A 19,133-nucleotide genomic window follows, 5' to 3' on the forward strand; every position below is an offset into this window, starting at 1 on the left:
GACACCCATGTATAGAGAGGCCAGGCCAATGTTGCGGGGAGGAAGGCATTACTTGGAGAGGAAACCAGCCAAGAACTTCTGTAACATGTCTTAAACTTCCTCGAAGTACACAATGTGTTGGAAAAGCAGACAGGGTAGCAGGTTTACCTTGGTAAGGTTTTCTCTGTTGAGGTCAGGGCTAAACCCTTATGTGGTCCAGGCCGTAGCTACATATGAGGACACGGAGGTCCGGAATTAGCTTTAAAAAATAATAATAATTGGGAACTCTGTCGGGGTCTCAACTTACTGTTGGGAGTTATAGTAGCACACAAATGGTGCAATTTCGAAACTTCGTTGTGCATTAGCAGTTTTCCTCTTGTTATATGTCACTCACTGACAGTCACTCAATTAGCCCATATCAGTTAACATTTTTTAGACTGGTAAATTAGTATAGTTAGTCTAGCCAGCCATCTAAACTTGAAGTAATCATGGTCAAATTACCGACCGGGCACGTGCCCAGGTGCCCTGACCTCCAGGGGGCCCCCATTGATTTTGTTAGTCACTCTCACTCAGATATCATATTAAGGGATGGATTCAATCAGTATCGCAGAAAATCTTAGTTAAAATGTTAAGGTAATTTCCGACTGAGCTGACCGATTGAGCTCTCCACAACCGCGGGAAAATTACCTTTAATTGTCAATTGCGCTATGAAGCGGATCTTCAGCGCTACGGATTGAATAGAGCCCTGACATGGCATAAGTAATTAGTCTGGCTGACACCTAACTCAAAGTCCTCCTGACTTCAGAGTCTGGAAAGGCTCTTTTGATGTTGTCAGCACGAGTTGTCGATAATGAAGGGGGCTGTGCTTTTTTACTGATTGGTAGACCTCTGTGTCTTTCTCACTCAAACACCTAAATGGACAGCCACTGAGGGGTACCCCTTCCAATACAACTGTTGGATTTTCAAATCCAAACAATATGAGGTCTCAACCCCCCAGGGAAATAAAGAAATCTGAAAGAACCAATCAAAACTCAGCCAGAAATAAGGACAACTGTCCAGACCAGTGTCAGCTCTCCCTCGCTGACCACGTAAGTCATGGCAAAATGTGTAGAGTTGCAGGAAATTAGCTTTAAAACTGCAAAAATGTCTCCCCACCCCACAGATCTCACTAAAACTCAGACCCTGGCTACAGCCCTGGGAAGGGGCTGCAGAGATTTTGGAGAGAGATGTTTTCTATCTTCCCTTGTTGAGAGGACAAGATTCTAAAGACAGGTAGGCCTAAATTAAATTCAAAATAGTTAAACTGCTTAGCCTAAATCGAATTTGAATTAGGTCTGTCTTCAATACACTTTCCATTAAAAATTGCAATGCATTTTTATTAAGCTATTATGTCAATGATTATGATGATGATTATAAAGCCATAAAAACACTTCTAGATGATAACACAGACCTGGAGTGGGAGGTCTCAAATGTCCATTCGGGCATGCTGATTGGTTGAAAGGCCTTTTTTACAATGATGATGATGAAGTTGATGATGATGGTGATGATGATGATGATGGTGGTGGAGGTGGGGATAATTAGGATTAGGGATTAAGAATGTGATGGTGATGTCGTGATGATGGTTAGGACTATGCATTGCACTATAAAAAAATATATTATTATTTTCACCTCCTTCAATTACGTGGTGGGCTATTCCTCAGCGTTGCGGTCGCACCCCTGTGATCACCACTTCTGCCGTGAGTGCATGGATTAGATCATAGACGATGGCTTCCGCGACATCGAGGGGCTTGGCTTAAGTCCCAGTCCACAGTGTAAATCAGTTACACTAAATGTGTAATCGTGACTGCATATTTGAGCATTTTTCTTAGTTTTTGTAACCTTTTCTATTACAATGCAATTTTTAAATCATTTTTGGATAGCTTAATGTGTAGTAGGCCTAGGGGTCACAGTCAATGAAATTAATATATCTTAATACAGTGGGGGAAAAAAGTATTTAGTCAGCCACCAATTGTGCAAGTTCTCCCACTTAAAAAGATGAGAGAGGCCTGTAATTTTCATCATAGGTACACGTCAACTATGACAGACAAATTGAGGAAAAAAAATCCAGAAAATCACATTGTAGGATTTTTAATGAATTTATTTGCAAATTATGGTGGAAAATAAGTATTTGGTCACCTACAAACAAGCAAGATTTCTGGCTCTCACAGACCTGTAACTTCTTCTTTAAGAGGCTCCTCTGTCCTCCACTCGTTACCTGTATTAATGGCACTTGTTTGGACTTGTTATCAGTATAAAAGACACCTGTCCACAACCTCAAACAGTCACACTCTAAACTCAGCTATGGCCAAGACCAAAGAGCTGTCAAAGGACACCAGAAACAAAATTGTAGACCTGCACCAGGCTGGGAAGACTGAATCTGCAATAGGTAAGCAGCTTGGTTTGAAGAAATCTGATAATCTCCCTCAATCTGGGGCTCCACGCAAGATCTCACCCCATGGGGTCAAAATGATCACAAGAACGGTGAGCAAAAATCCCAGAATCACACGGGGGGACCTAGTGAATGACCTGCAGAGAGCTGGGACCAAAGTAACAAAGCCTACCATCAGTAACACACTACGCCGCCAGGGACTCAAATCCTGCAGTGCCAGACGTGTCCCCCTGCTTAAGCCAGTACATGTCCAGGCCCGTCTGAAGTTTGCTAGAGTGCATTTGGATGATCCAGAAGAGGATTGGGAGAATGTCATATGGTCAGATGAAACTAAAATAGAACTTTTTGGTAAAAACTCAACTCGTCGTGTTTGGAGGACAAAGAATGCTGAGTTGCATCCAAAGAACACCATACCTACTGTGAAGCATGGGGGTGGAAACATCATGCTTTGGGGCTGTTTTTCTACAAAGGGACCAGGACGACTGATCCGTGTAAAGGAAAGAATGAATGGGGCCATGTATCGTGAGATTTTGAGTGAAAACCTCCTTCCATCAGCAAGGGCATTGAAGATGAAACGTGGCTGGGTCTTTCAGCATGACAATGATCCCAAACACACCGCCCGGGCAACGAAGGAGCGGCTTCGTAAGAAGCATTTCAAGGTCCTGGAGTGGCCTAGCCAGTCTCCAGATCTCAACCCCATAGAAAATCTTTGGAGGGAGTTGAAAGTCCGTGTTGCCCAGCGACAGCCCCAAAACATCACTGCTCTAGAGGAGATCTGCATGGAGGAATGGGCCAAAATACCAGCAACAGTGTGTGAAAACCTTGTGAAGACTTACAGAAAACGTTTGACCTGTGTCATTGCCAACAAAGGGTATATAACAAAGTATTGAGAAACTTTTGTTATTGACCAAATACTTATCTTCCACCATAATTTGCAAATAAATTCATAAAAAATCCTACAATGTGATTTTCTGGATTTTTTTCTCATTTTGTCTGTCATAGTTGACGTGTACCTATGATGAAAATTACAGGCCTCTCTCATCTTTTTAAGTGGGAGAACTTGCACAATTGGTGGCTGACTAAATACTTTTTTCCCCCACTGTATAACAATTAATCTAAACTCCATCCAATACAAACAACTACTTCAGAATATTGACAAATAGGGCTTAAGCTATATGATGGACTGGCCCAAAGGTCAGTATATCAAAAACAAATACTGCTTGAACTTCAATAAGCACTTCCCATCAAATTCCGCCCAGAAATTCATCTAATTTCAACCTCATAACTTGACCTTTGATCTTACATGACAGTACACAGTGCATTCATTTCATCTGCAATGTGCCCACGTGAACCATCTATATAGAGAAAACAATCACAGACAAAATGGCAACCTTTCAACCCCTTTACTGGTGAAATTTCTGCATCATTTCAAGACGATGTCAAGAGAAGGAGTTAGATGGACATGACACAGGTGAAACAGAGAGATGGGAAATGTTTTTTCCCGTCTATGGCCTGAGCTGAACCAAAAGTGAACCCAAACTAGGGGGATGTTATGTTAGCTTTACTGGGGGGAGCCTTGGTCTGGTCAACCACGGTTTGGAAGAGCTGCTCCATCTGGTCCTGGAAGTCATCAGCCAGAGGCTTCAACTGGGCCTGCATCTTGTCGACCAGGTCCATTAACTGGGCCTGCAGGTTGTCAGCCAGAGGACTGAACTGGGCCTGGATGTTGTCAGTCATGGGGTGGACGTGGACCTGCTTCTCGATTTCACTGACAAAGGGCTTCATCTGTTCCTGGATCTTCTCAGCATGCTCCTGGATCTTGTCGGTCAGAGGCATGATCTGAGCCTTACCCTCCTCCATGTAACCTGTATGGGGAGAGTGACACGCTTAGTGAGCCGTTTTCCAAAAGCTGTAGGCCCATGGATCAAGCTAGCTTTATAGCAGACTCTATGGTACTGATGTGAAAACTGACATGTTGATATCCCTGTCGAGTACAATGCTATGAATAAATAAAATGAAAAGTAATATAATTTGAATGAGTAATCTATTTAGAACGACTTGATATCTTAGTGTGGCTGATACCAGTAAACTGAAATTCCAATTCAAGGGTTGTGGGTTCGATTCCCACGGGGGGCCAGTATGAAAATGTATGCACTCACTAACTGTAAGTCGCTCTTGATAAGAGTGTCTGCTAAATGACTCAAATGTAAAATGTAAATAATTGAAAAAGGGCATCTATTGTCAATGAGTTCTCAATGAATAGCTTTATTGTTTTCTCCATCAATGTCCCTAACGTTGTAGCAACGTTAAATGTTTGTTGGGTTTGACTCATACCAATTAAACAACTGAAGAATAACACATGAAAATAATCAATGAATGAGACAAAGAGGACTTCCAAAAAGTTAATATGAGGAAACTCCAATTAGGATGGACCACACAGAGAACCACAACACTGTGTGGGAAAAGTTTCTGACTCGCCCACCAAGAGGATCTGAACATTGTAGAAGGGGTAAGACTGTAATTTGTGGTTCAGTGACTGATTTGGGAAAACACCACTTCAAAAATAATTACTGCTACAGCAGCACACACGCTCTATTCCTCCCCAATGTCATATTGTTCACTGAACCGCAGACAATTCTATAGACTAGCATAATGGGCAAATTTGCAATTGAGAATCAAATCAAAATGACACAAACCATTCATCTCTAGAGTTCAATTTTCCTTGGAAAAACAAACCATGGCCCTGTTTGAAGACTTTAGAAATGCATCCTTCCTTCCTCGTTTCCTGGAGGTAAGCACGAATCTATCTATAAGTGATTGGATAAGTGGAAGCAAGGTTACCACCCTATTAGTTTTACCAATGCAACCAAGTCAGATCTGTGATTACTTCAGGGAAGATAGGAAGGAATGATTGATACAGGCATTCAAAAAGGGCCATTGTCTTTTGAATGATATGACAGTCACCAGTGATAACTGTACTGTTTGTGACTTGTGGCTCCTTATCTACGCAATGACACATTTAAAAAAGGGCTTTGTTGTCATTTTCTGGAGGTTAACCAGCTGATCTATGTAGCTCATGCCCTCTCCTCATCCCTCATTTCCTCTCCACAGAAAAGAGGAAAACTGTTCTCTTTCTGTCCGTTTCAGCCCCTTTTTTATAAAGGCTAATTTTAGTTTACCTTTGACCCTCCTCCATATCGTATTTCTGGCTCCATGCCTCCTGATGATACCATTGCTCTTCTCTCAAATCCCTCCTCTTTTACAGTAACTCTTTCCCTCTAAAAAAGATTGTTCTGGACGAATGAAAAGGCTGTCTATTTTCTCTTTGGATGATTCTGGAGTAAAAGTTGCAAAATTGATGTGTTTAATGGAAATGCCTGTGCTGTAACAGTTATGAATGATGACCTATCAAATATGTTTTATGAAAAATCTAATCTGAAGTACAATTTTCAGTTGTCTTTGCAGGTCCATAAGGATGTATCACTTTCAATAGGCCTTATGTGAAAGAAATACTGCCGTACCAACAAACCCTATTTATTTACTTTAGTTTATTTCATGTTACACTAGCAGTTTTAGCCTGAGAGGAAATATGCACCCCATCACCCGTATTCATTGCCGTTTTTAAAAATAGTTTGTTCCCATGACAGTTTCAGAAGCCCACGCTCTCTAATGTGTTCCAGATGCTCTCCAGATGTGCTTTCCAGCTCACAGACTTCCCGGACCATGCTAGAAGCATGTCGCCAATGCTGAGACGGGGGAAACAGATCTATAGGGCTCACTCAAGAGAAGCCAAAGGCCTAAAATGGTAACAACAAATACTGATCATCAAATCTCATCAAATATCCAACAGTAAATCTCTCCTTGTTTTTCTTCCTTCATCCTCTATTTTTGTTCATTGTGATAAGTCTTGTTTTCAGTTTCAGTATGCTATAAGTTATTGTTCTGGTGTGACTGACGCAACCACTTTTATCCAGCTGCAAAAGTATAATACTGACATGCTTCACTGGCTGATCACTTAATTTCAGTGTGTTTGTATTTTCAAGGTTTTAATTAGTTTCACTTCACCCTGTGTATGACTAAGTTAACATTTAGACCACAAGTGTGACCCCCTAGCACCTATTCTAAAAGACACATCCAAAAATGAGAAAAGGGTACATTTATACAGAATTAACTAATATAGTTATGTTTTTGTGGACTGAAAGCCATTTACAATGCAGCACTGAATTCACAACAGTAGTACAAAAGCGCCTCCCAATGGATACATGCAGCATTGCAGAATAGTTGCAAAATATTGCTTGCTAAGTCACTGGAAGCCTGTATTTCCATAAAACATGGCACAAAGGAAACACAAAATAGTATTTTGGACAGGTAATATTTTATATTTAAAAAAGACACAAAATAGTTACTCTTATATACAATGGCAGTTTGCACAAAAGATACAAGTAGTTTGTTCAGTTGACTCATGTTCCGCAAACACTATGCTTCAAAATATTCCCAAACATGCTCATAAAAATAAGAAATATGCTTTTACAGGAAAATAAGCACTGAGAAACATGGCCCACATTCAATTGTGTTGTTCTGTCAATGAAATATACAACATCATCACTATAAAACGTATTTTCTATCCAAAGACAGGGATTCAATGCAAGGCATGTTAAAGCACGGCACACTATAACAGACTTTTAAAGGTGATTTAAGCTTGGTCCAACGTGTGCAGTGTTTACCATGTAAACGTTGGGGAAAAGTCCTTTGTGCACTGCGCTATAACCCACGTTGAATTGAATCCCGGCTACAAAGTACTTTGGTCGATATATACAAAGCATTTTGGTCGATTCACTTGGTCCCTTGCCAATCAAGTCCAGAATGCCCTCAAACAAAATGGCTGACTACAATCTAGGGCTGGATTCAATCGTTATCGCGAAAGTACCGCAGATGTTAAAATGTAAAGGTATACTACGGGATTTTGGCAATGAATCCCTTTATCTATTTCCCCAGAGTCAGATGAACTCAAGGTTAGAGGTAGTGTTGGGAGCCAATGCTAACTAGAGTTAGGGCAATGACTGGAAGTCTATGGTATCTACTAGCATGCTAGCAGTTACCATAGACTTCCAGTCATTGCACGAACGCTAGTTAGAAATTGCACTAACGCTAGTTAGCAAATTCCTTCAAACTGCACGCAGAGACATAAATGGTATCCATGGGTTCATCTGACTCTGGGGAAGTAGATAAAATACTTAATTGCCAAAATCCCAAAGTATCCCTTTAAAGGTAATATTCGATTGAGCCGGCTTATGCAGCATTTACTGTGAATGCAAACATTGCCTTTACATTTTAAATTGAGCTATAAAGTGAATCTTCCACGATACTTCAGAGATATGGATTGATTCCAGCCCCTAATGTGGCCTCAGCTGGTATGTCTGCAGAGGAAGCAGACATGTATCCTTTCAATCCCCTCTTGCACTCCAATGTCAACATTTTAATTTCATTTCAAGTTTGTGTTCAAGGGAATGACATAGCAGAACCTTGCTTAGACCGGTCATGGTGTCAGTTAGGATGAATGTTTAGTCCTAAGACTATGTACCTCCTCCTGCATAGGGGAAACATTGTGTTAATATTCCGTTAAATCAAAAGCTTGTATTATGCTCCAAACATTGTATTGTATTGTATTGTATGTTCCACTGTAACAGGACATGTTAACCTCTCACTACTACAATAACACGGGAGGTTAGAATGTCTTGGGGGTATGATATTTGTGCAATATTTCTGCTGACAGTCTGCACTTTAACCTCATAGTCATGGTATCATTTCAAATTCAAAGTGCTGGAGTACAGAGCCAAAACAACAAAAAAATGGGTCACTGTCCCAATACTTTTGGAGCTCACTGTAAATATTCCACATACCTGCAGCTCCCCACGTTTGTTTCTCTCGTCTCTCAGTTCCTCTTTCAGTTCCTGTATGTCTCGTCTAGAAGGAAAGAACATAAAATGTCAAAGAAGATCAAAGAGGAGTCAGAAAATGAAGGAATGGTTTACATTTTTGGCAGGAGAGATGTATCCTGGTTTACCCATACTGAATTGTTTCAACAATGGTGAGCCCAGCATTCAAACCAGACTAGGAGAGATCTGACTGGAAGTGTGCAGAGACTTTTTCCTATCTTTCCAGTTTTGCATTTTGCCTCCAGCACCTTCACTAATCATTTTTGGGTGTGCGGTAGATTATGCCTATTATCAAAATACACTGCTCAAAAAAATAAAGGGAACAATTAAACAACACATCCTAGATCTGAATTAATGAAATAATCTTATTAAATACATTTTTTTTTTTACAAAGTTGAATGTGCTGACAACAAAATCACACAAAAATTATCAATGGAAATAATAATAATAATAAGCCATTTAGCAGACGCTTTTATCCAAAGCGACTTACAGTCATGCGTGCATACATTTTTGTGTATGGGTGGTCCCGGGGATCGAACCCACTACCTTGGCGTTACAAGTGCCGTGCTCTACCAGCTGAGCTACAGAGGACCAACCCATGGAGGACTGGATTTGGAGTCACCCTCAAAATTAAAGTGGAAAACCACACTACAGGCTGATCCAACTTTGATGTAATGTCCTTAAAACAAGTCAAAATGAGGCTCAGTAGTGTGTGTGGCCTCCACGTGCCTGTATGACCTCCCTACAACGCCTGGGCATGCTCCTGATGAGGTGGCGGATGGTCTCCTGAGGGATCTCCTCCCAGACCTGGACTAAAGCATCCGCCAACTCCTGGACAGTCTGTGGTGCAACGTGGCATCAATGCCTTCCTCTTGCAGGAACTGCTGAAACACTCCAGCCACATGAGGTCTAGCATTGTCTTGCATTAGGAGGAACCCAGGGCCAACCGCACCAGCATATGGTCTCACAAGGGGTCTGAGGATCTCATCTCGGTACCTAATGGCAGTCAGGCTACCTCTGGCGAGCACATGGAGGGCTGTGCGGCCCCCCAAAGAAATGCCACCCCACACCATGACTGACCCACCGCCAAACCGGTCATGCTGGAGGATGTTGCAGGCAGCAGAACGTTCTCCACAGCGTCTCCAGACTCTGTCACGTCTGTCACATGTGCTCAGTGTGAACCTACTTTCATCTGTGAAGAGCACAGGGCGCCAGTGGCGAATTTGCCAATCTTGGTGTTCTCTGGCAAATGCCAAACGTCCTGCACGGTGTTGGGCTGTAAGCACAACCCCCACCTGTGGACGTCGGGCCCTCATACCACCCTCATGGAGTCTGTTTCTGACCGTTTGAGCAGACACATGCACATTTGTGGCCTGCTGGAGGTCATTTTGCAGGGCTCTGGCAGTGCTCCTCCTGCTCCTCCTTGCACAAAGGCGGAGGTAGCGGTCCTGCTGCTGGGTTGTTGCCCTCCTACGGCCTCCTCCACGTCTCCTGATGTACTGGCCTGTCTCCTGGTAGCGCCTCCATGCTCTGGACACTACGCTGACAGACACAGCAAACCTTCTTGCCACAGCTCGCATTGATGTGCCATCTTGGATGAGCTGCACTACCTGAGCCACTTGTGTGGGTTGTAGACTCCGTCTCATGCTACCACTAGAGTGAAAGCACCGCCAGCATTCAAAAGTGACCAAAACATCAGCCAGGAAGCATAGGAACTGAGAAGTGGTCTGTGGTCACCACCTGCAAAACCAGTCCTTTTATTGGGGGTGTCTTGCTAATTGCCTATAATTTCCACCTGTTGTCTATTCCATTTGCACAACAACATGTGAAATGTATTGTCAATCAGTGTTGCTTCCTAAGTGGACAGTTTGATTTCACAGAAGTGTGATTGACTTGGAGTTACATTGTGTTGTTTAAGTGTTCCCTTAATTTTTTTGAGCAGTGTAGTTGAAAATAGCTTGGTTGAACATCTGGACAAACAGGTTAATACTACTTACTCATGTCTGTTTTGCAGCAGCTCCAGAGCCATCTTCAGCTCCCTGACCTCAGCGTGTAAGCTGTCCAGACAAGGCTTCTCCTCCTGGGCTTCCTTGGCCTCCACTACAGCCTTGGGAAGCGCTAGCCTGGAGGGTACCAGATTCTTGGGAGGATGCTCAGGCTTGGATGGTGGTGAATGACTTTCTGCAACCTGCAATGTTTAGGCAAGGTATCTCTCAGTTTGATCGTCAAGGATTGACAGGTCCAGGATTCAAGCACTTTGAATTAAATCTATTCAATCTCAGCTTATTTAAAGTCAGTTGTTACTTTGTGGCTAATTGATACTTTGAGAGAGATACATTGACGCTATGTTAATTTTGTGTTCTCTATACTTGCCAACAAGGCCTAACATGACAATAGTGTCACACCCTGATTTGTTTCACCTGTCTTGTGCTTGTCTCCACCCCCCACCAGGTGTCTCCCATTTTCCTCATTATCCCCTGTGTATGTAGGCTTTGTTTGGGCTTTGTCGAGTAAAGCTTAAACTATGTATTTAGATTGTAGTTAGGTATTGTAGGTAGTTATCGTGGGTTGTTGTATGTAATTATTGTAGGTTAGTATTGTATTCGGCTGAGCCCGGTGAAGCACGAAGCTAGCTAGCTAACCCACTACCTGGACTAGCTGGCGGGTAGCTACTGGCAACTATTAGCAATGGTATAGTTGTTTCACGCCTGAGAGTGCCTGTAATTACGCCAGCTGGCTGCCTACAATAATTACATACAATAATGCCTACCATTCAGCTGTTTTCTAACCTCATTGTCTGAACCGTTAACGTTAGGTAGTCAGTGGCTACTGTGCTTGAAATTTAGCTAGCTTGTTGCTACCTGGATAGCTACTAGTAAACAATAGCTGGAACGACCTAGCGAACAGACGCGAACTGGCTGAGTCAATTCAGTGGCTAGCTTTGCACTTGGCTAGCTAACAGTAGCTGCTAGGGGTAAGTCATAACCTACATTTGTGTTTTGTTTTTACATATTGGTAGCCAGAGTCGTTCAAGGAATTCGGGACATGGGTGACTAGTTAACGTTAGCTTGGCTCTCTCTGTGTGTTCGTGCCGTGAAAGGAGGGGTTTCTTCTTTGTCTGAAAGCAATGGCTAACTAGTATGCTAACTATTCTAGCTAACTAACTGGCTGAATAAGTTGACGACGGACTCGCTCAAGCTGTCGGGACTAACCCACAATGTTAGACACGGACACGAACGATCTGCTTGGCGTGTTGACACACTGGCGGTTTGTTGTGGCCGTGTATTGGTGCTAAACCGTGTTGTTGGAGTCCGGCATGCTAGCTGGCTGTGGCGTCTTATGACTAGGTGCCCTGGACGATTTTCACGGAAGAATACTGTACCAAGTTAGCTAGCTGAATAAAATAAGTTAGTGTATTCCTAGAAAACATTGAACCGCTGTAGTTTACAACAATTATAGTTTCTGAGGTGGAAGTTGGGGGGGTTATATTTGGGTGTTGTGGTGAGGGAGGCCCCGCTCTCTCCTTTCCCAGATGTTTAGCTCATTTCATTCTGATCTCCTTTGCATTATTGTAGCCATTTTCTGCAGCCTGTCAACTATGCCTCTGTCTATCCCTGTTCTCTCCTCTCCGCACAGGCTATACAAACGCCTCACACCGCGTGGCTGCTGCCTCTCTAACCTGGTGGTCCCTGCACGCACCACCCACGTGGAGTTCCAGGTCTCAGGCAGCCTCTGGAACTGCCGTTCTGCTGCCAACAAGGCAGAGTTCATCTCAGCCTGTGCTACCCTCCAGTCCCTCGACTTCTTGGCGCTGACGGAAACATGGATTACCACTGAAAACACTGCTACTCCTACTGCTCTCTCCTCGTCTGACCATGTGTTCTCGCATACCCCGAGAGCATCTGGTCAGCGGGGTGGTGGCACAGGAATCCTCATCTCTCCCATGTAGACATTCTCTATTTTTCCCCTGACCCATCTGTCTATCTCCTCATTTGAATTCCATGCTGTCACAGTCACTAGCCCTTTTAAGCTTAATATCCTTGTCATTTATCGCCCTCCAGGTTCCCTTGGAGAGTTCATCAATGAGCTTGACGCCTTGATAAGTTCCTTTCCTGAGGATGGCTCACCCCTCACAGTTCTGGGGGACTTCAACCTCCCTACGTCTACCTTTGACTCATTTCTCTCTGCCTCCTTCTTTCCACTCCTCTCCTCTTTTGACCTCACCGTCCCCCCCTACTCACAAGGCAGGCAATACGCTTGACCTCATCTTTACTAGATGCTGTTCCTCTACTAATCTCACTGCAACTCCCCTCCATGTCTCCGACCACTACTTTGTATCCTTTTCTCTCGCGCTCTCCTCCAACACTACTCACTCTGCCCCTACTCAGATGGTAATGCACCGTCGCAACCTTCGCTCTCTCTCTCCCGCTACTCTCTCCTCTTCCATCCTATCATCTCTTCCCTCTGCTCAATCCAGAACAGGGCTCCGGGCAGCCGAGCGGAAATGGAGGAAAACTAGACTCCCTGCGGACCTGGCATCTTTTCACTCCCTCCTCTCTACATTTTCTTCATCTGTTTCTGCTGCTAAGGCCACTTTCTACCACTCTAAATTCCAAGCATCTGCCTCTAACCCTAGGAAGCTCTTTGCCACCTTCTCCTCCCTGCTGAATCCCCCCATTTTGAAAAGAAGGTTGAAGACATCCGATCCTCGTTTGTTAAGTCAAATGACACTGCTGGTCCTGCTCACACTGCCCTACCCTATGCTTTGACTTCTTTCTCCCCTCTCTCTCCAGATAAAATCTTGCGACTTGTGACGGCCGGCCGCCCAACAACCTGCCCGCTTGACCCTATCCCCTCCTCTCTTCTCCAGACCATCTCCGGTGACCTTCTCCCTTACCTCACCTCGCTCATCAACTCATCCTTGACCGCTGGCTATGTCCTTTCTGTCTTCAAGAGAGCGAGAGTTGCACCCCTTCTCAAAAAACCAACACTCGATCCCTCTGATGTCAACAACTACAGACCAGTATCCCTTCTTTCTTTTCTCTCCAAAACTATTGAGCGTGCCGTCTTTAGCCAACTCTCTTGCTATCTCTCTCAGAATGACCTTCTTGATCCAAACCAGTCAGGTTTCAAGACTGGTCATTCAACTGAGACTGCTCTTCTCTGTGTCACGGAGGCTCTCCGCACTGCTAATGCTAACTCTCTCTCCTCTGCTCTTGTCATTCTAGACCTGTCTGCTGCCTTTGATACTGTGAACCATCAGATCCTCCTCTCCACCCTCTCCGAGCTGGGCATCTCTGGCGCGGCTCACTCTTGGATTGCGTCCCACCTGACCGGTCGCTCCTACCAAGTGGCGTGGCGAGAAGCTGTCTCCGCACCACGTGCTCTCACCACTGGTGTCCCCCAGGGCTCAGTTCTAGGCCCTCTCCTATTCTCGCTATACACCAAGTCACTTGGCTCTGTCATATCCTCACATGGCCTCTCCTATCATTGCTACGCAGACGACACACAACTAATCTTCTCCTTTCCCCCTTCTGATAACCAGGTGGCGAATCGCATCTCTGCATGTCTGGCAGACATATCAATATGGATGACGGATCACCACCTCAAGCTGAACCTTGGCAAGACGGAGCTGCTCTTCCTCCCGGGGAAGGACTGCCCGTTCCATGATCTCGCCATCACGGTTGACAACTCTGTTGTGTCCTCCTCCCAGAGTGCGAAGAGCCTTGGCGTGACCCTGGACAACACCCTGTCGCTCTCCGCTAACATTAAGGCGGTGACCCGATCCTGTAGGTTCATGCTCTACAACATTTGGAGAGTACGACCCTGCCTTACACAGGAAGCGGCACAGGTCCTAATCCAGGCACTTGTCATCTCCCGTCTGGATTACTGCAACTCGCCGTTGGCTGGGCGCCCTGCCTGTGCCATTAAACCCCTACAACTCATCCAGAATGCCGCAGCCCGTCTGGTGTTCAACCTTCCCAAGTTCTCTCACGTCACCCCGCTCCTCCGCACACTCCACCGGCTTCCAGTTGAAGCTCGCATCTGCTACAAGACCATGGTGCTTGCCTACGGAGCTGTGAGGGGAACGGCACCTCCGTACCTTCAGGCTCTGATCAGTCCCTACACCCAAACGAGGGCATTGCGTTCATCCACCTCTGGCCTGCTGGCTCCCCTACCTCTGCGGAAGCACAGTTCCCGCTCAGCCCAGTCAAAACTGTTTGCTGCTCTGGCACCCCAATGGTGGAACAAGCTCCCTCACGACGCCAGGACAGCGGAGTCACTCACCACCTTCCGGAGACATTTGAAACCCCACCTCTTTAAGGAATACCTGGGATAGGATAAAGTAATCCTTCTACCCCCCCCCAAAAAACAAAACATTGTAAAGTGGTTATCCCACTGGCTATAAGGTGAATGCACCAATTTGTAAGTCGCTCTGGATAAGAGCGTCTGCTAAATTACGTAAATGTATTTATACATGCATTTTCTGTTGCCAGTTCGTCTTGTCTTACCAGCGTGTTTTCCCATTGTCCAGTCGCTCTAGTTTCTGTTTTTCTAGTCCTCCCGGTTCTGACCATTCTGCCTGCCCTGACCCCGAGCCTGCCTGCTGTTCTGTCCCTGATTGACACTGCCATGTTTTACTGACCATTCTGCCTGCCCTGAGCCTGCCTGCCGTCCTGTACCTGTCGGACTCTGATCTGGTTACGAACCTCTGCCTGTCCTCGACCTGCCCTTTGCCTGCTCCCCGTGTTATAATAAATTATCTGAGAACTGATCCATCCGCCTCCTGTGTCTGCATCTGGGTCATATCCTGAGTCATAATAGATAGTGTTCATATATATGGAATCAAAGTCAATTTTGCAAACCTTCAGCAGTTTAGGCGATTTTTCTGCTTCTGTCTGGTCCCTGCCACTCAGAGCCTAGGGTTAGAACAACAACCATGACCTTAATGACGATTCCTCTAAGAGTCATTCCTCACATCACGGCCTCACTAACCCTTCATGGCATGTAACTTGTCAAGCCACTTATGAACATGCCATCTCTCTCTCTGGGCGGGTGAGTTAAGACTTAGTGGGCCAGATGGGCCACGTCATACAAACTAATAGTCTTCAGGGAAACTCTGGAGGAATGTCATCTAACAAGGGCCACTATTCTCCACTGATATGCCCCTATGACAGTGATTCCTCTAAGCAGATATGTTCTTGTGGCGTGACATTAGAAAATTACATCAGACTAACCAGAGAGTGTATCATCATCTCTATGTTAACCTGGGGTTGTGGGTTCATAATGTCACTGCATGATGAGTGTTGGGCCACACTGCACCCCTGTGGTTTCGGAGGGAATGTGGAGTACAGTGTGCACCTCTGGGCAGACATGGACTGGTGGCGTCATGACAATAGACAAATCAGGGATTGTATCATCATCGCTATGATAACCTAGGGGATGTGGGTCTACTGTCATGTGATGTGTCATGTGATTAAGCCACATTGTGGTTAATTACATGATTAACCCTGTGGTTTCAGAGGAAACATAACTATGTGTGGTGGTCATGTTAGGACACACATACGACAACAACACCAACTCAAAGTGACTCTGACAACTTCCATGGATGTGTGACTCTGTCAATCAAATACAATTGTATTGGTCGCATACACATATTTAGCAAATGTTATAGTGGGTGTAGCGAAATGCTTCTGGTCCTAATATGTGCATTCTGTACCATAATAATATTCATAATAATACAGTATGGTATATTGTCACCATACCTGTGGACTGGTGACGAGGGCTGATGGTGGTCGTCTCTGTGGGGGTTTGGCTCTGTTGGCTGTGGGGTGACTCAGTTTCTCAGGGGACACCTCCACTCCGTCAAACTGGTCCGAGTTGCTCTCTTCTGTACATTTTGGTGAAAGGGGAGGGAGATCGCCATTGGCTCTAATGGGAAAAAAATAGGTAGGCATTTTTTTCCAGAGAAATTAAACATTCATTCTTTCAGGCCAACACTTGATTCATAAGGTTAACTTGACCCAAATTGCTGTGTTGTAGAGAGAGAAAAGTGAAAGATATGCTTCATTTTCTACGGTTGAGATTTTCAGTTGATTAAAATGGATGTGGTTCAGTGTGGAAAAAGTGGTATCCTGTTTCCTCTTGCAGGCACTTAGTGGCAGGTACTGATGCAATGCATATTGAAACCTCAGTGAGTTTATGTTTAGCCAAGCATTAAGACTTCTCCTTTCAACGTCCACTCCCTCACTAGAACAAAAGGACACCATAGCTTTTAATAAAATTTACAAACTTGTTTGACCTTTGCAAGTATAAAGATTTAATATCAAGTGAATTTTACAAATAAGCAATATGCTTTTAGCCAAGGCCACACTGTCATTGCATTGCCTCCAACATGTGACAGTTTACTCGGAAAGAAAAGTCCGGATTACTTTTTCTTCGTCAGTTGCCCCTTGGTAAAGATGGCCTTTTTGTTTTCCCAGTTGCGTGTGTGTGTGTGTGTGTGTGTGTGTGTGTGTGTGTTTGTGTGTGTGTGTGTGTGTGTGTGTGTGTGTGCATGTGTGTTCAGGAAACAGGAAATGGCTGCTCTCGTCTGTTTAGGCCCACACTGACTCATCCCAGAGTTTCCAGTGCACCGATCAAGGTTTGGGAATCTTGGCATTCAGCATTAAGACATGAAGACTATGTGCTATAGTAACCTAGGCACCAACCAAAACTCTCCTCCACACTCTCCTTCCTTGCCAGTTTAAAGAGAAGAAATAGTTCCTGTCTTGACAGAGACCTTTAGCTTTTCTTATTAGTGGCTTTTGCAATTATATAACTACCAAGGCTTCCGAGTGCCCTATTTGTCCATTCTGATCAGTAACAATGCTTCATGAAGCAATCCTTAATTTACAAGTCTCACTATTAACGTTCATACTTTATACTATGGAGTGATATTAGTGTCAACATTGGATTAAGATTGCATTCATGTTGGAACTACTATACCTCCATACTCTACCTAAATGTTTGATGTTGACTGAGAAAAAATTGATATTCTAGAATCACTCACTTGCCACAACCAAACTTGTGAGGCTTGTCCTTCACTGGAGGTGGTAGTACAGGTCTACTTGGAGCAGGGAGCTTGACTTTGGTTGGGGGGTTGCTTCTCAGGTCTTTACTCTCTGGTTTCTCATCTGTACGCACATGTGCACATTTAAGCATTGCTAGTAAGCAAACTGTACTCATTCGTACTTATTAACAACACACACCTTGGTACAATTGTAAAGCATCATCTCCTCTGTATTTTTAAGTATAATGCAATACAACATTTGGTTATATGAGACTACCGATACAGTAAAACTGTACTTTGACTGAACGGTATCAACATACTGTCTCTTACCTTTTGCTTTTGCAGGGCTGCTCATCTCCATCGCTGAACCCTCTGCCTTGACTAGAAAATAATTAGAGCACAAAATACACACCATATTATACACGGCCACAGGTATCTATCTTTCTACTGGTGTATTGTTCTCTTCACTATGATAATGGTGAGGGTACAACAGCATCAAGACCCAGAACTCCAGGGTTAATAATTCTCAGCACATTTTGTTTGAGCATAATTTCATTAAAATGCAAATTAATATTCATGTAGCGCAGAAACGTTGTTAATTTTCTTCCATTTGAGTTTGATTAAATTCCAACCAGTATAGTGGCATGGGAAGCCAAGATTCTGTATGTCATAGGAGCAGGATAGGTCAAAGCTGTGTCCAATAGAATCCTACAGAATCCAACATACTGTAGTTACTGTACCAAGGGTCTCCCTTGAGAAGGCCTTGGCTTGGGGTGGAAATAATGTATTTATCACAAAGGAGAGCCCTCAAGTGTGAACAGCTATGTATAATAAACTTATGGGAGTGTCTTTCGACAAAGCACAATGTTCTGCCTCTCAATTACCATTAAGAGTTAACCGAGCAATTATAGTGTTTATTAAAAACAAGAAATTATCAACTAGAGTGCAGTTAAGGGAACTGACCACAATACAGCCAAGTCAATAAAAACATGGATCTGCATTATAGCTTTTAGCACATCTCTCAAGATACAGAGGAAGAACATGATGAGTGTCATGCTGACACGTAAGACAATAAACCACCAAAAAGACTGGTGATGATGAATTCCACAGACTAAGAGTACCAATAGTGAATTAATGAGAATAGAGCCTACCTTCTCAGTTCAAAACACATGTAAAACTCCCTGAACAAGCCTTTCCACCAATGTGAAGCACAAGAGTTGTTGCAGAGTTGCTGCTTGGGCAGCTTCTGAAAAGCCACTGTGACAGACAGAGCTCTCTACGGTCCCCCACCCCCTGGCTTCCTCCAAGGCATCTCAGCCAGGTCATGTGACCTACTGTATTACAGCTCCCTCTCCATCATGGTCTATGACTTCCTGTGACGTAGTTGCAACCCCCCAGTGACAGTAGATGCCAATGGAGTAGTTCAAGGGATTCAAGTGCAGAGGCTTGGCTCTGGCTGAGATTGTTTTGAGTTGGGATGATATTATCTCCAAATGACTGTTAGGCCTCTTAATGTTTGAACTCAAACTCAAACACCAAGATATGAAAGTTTGTTATTTCTCAGCGAGAGCGAGTGCCTCAAAATGTCAATGGGGTCATGTAGCAATAACAAACCTTCTTTGAGTATTTGTGCACTGATTTTATCATTCAAATAAATTATGTGATTGAAATATTGCATCTTAATGTTGTGTACCCTTCGTATTCAATTAGAAAGGCTTTATTATTTAAAGCTGAGAAG

General features: G+C 44.0%; 1 protein-coding gene across 3 annotated transcripts in view; it reads right to left on the minus strand.

Moving 5' to 3' along the window:
* Window positions 1–4,138: 4,138 nt before the first annotated feature.
* The window catches only part of LOC121555806 (CD2-associated protein), a 30,588-nt gene continuing 15,593 nt past the window's right edge, over window positions 4,139–19,133 (minus strand). Inside the window, exons 11-17 of one of the 3 annotated variants that reach the window (XM_041869655.1) lie at window positions 17,726–17,776; window positions 17,396–17,519; window positions 16,110–16,275; window positions 15,210–15,263; window positions 10,341–10,531; window positions 8,308–8,371; window positions 7,599–7,994 (exon numbers count right to left, since the gene is read on the minus strand). In XM_041869655.1, coding sequence (XP_041725589.1) covers window positions 7,956–7,994; window positions 8,308–8,371; window positions 10,341–10,531; window positions 15,210–15,263; window positions 16,110–16,275; window positions 17,396–17,519; window positions 17,726–17,776 — 689 coding nt within the window. In that variant the 3' untranslated portion in view covers window positions 7,599–7,955. Of the gene's footprint in view, window positions 4,273–7,598; window positions 7,995–8,307; window positions 8,372–10,340; window positions 10,532–15,209; window positions 15,264–16,109; window positions 16,276–17,395; window positions 17,520–17,725; window positions 17,777–19,133 lie in introns of those variants that run through there. The other 2 variants (XM_041869656.1, XM_041869657.1) reach the window with 2 other exon arrangements.

The sequence above is a fragment of the Coregonus clupeaformis genome, unplaced genomic scaffold (assembly GCF_020615455.1).
Source record: "Coregonus clupeaformis isolate EN_2021a unplaced genomic scaffold, ASM2061545v1 scaf0152, whole genome shotgun sequence".
In the NCBI taxonomy this organism is placed as follows: domain Eukaryota; kingdom Metazoa; phylum Chordata; class Actinopteri; order Salmoniformes; family Salmonidae; genus Coregonus; species Coregonus clupeaformis.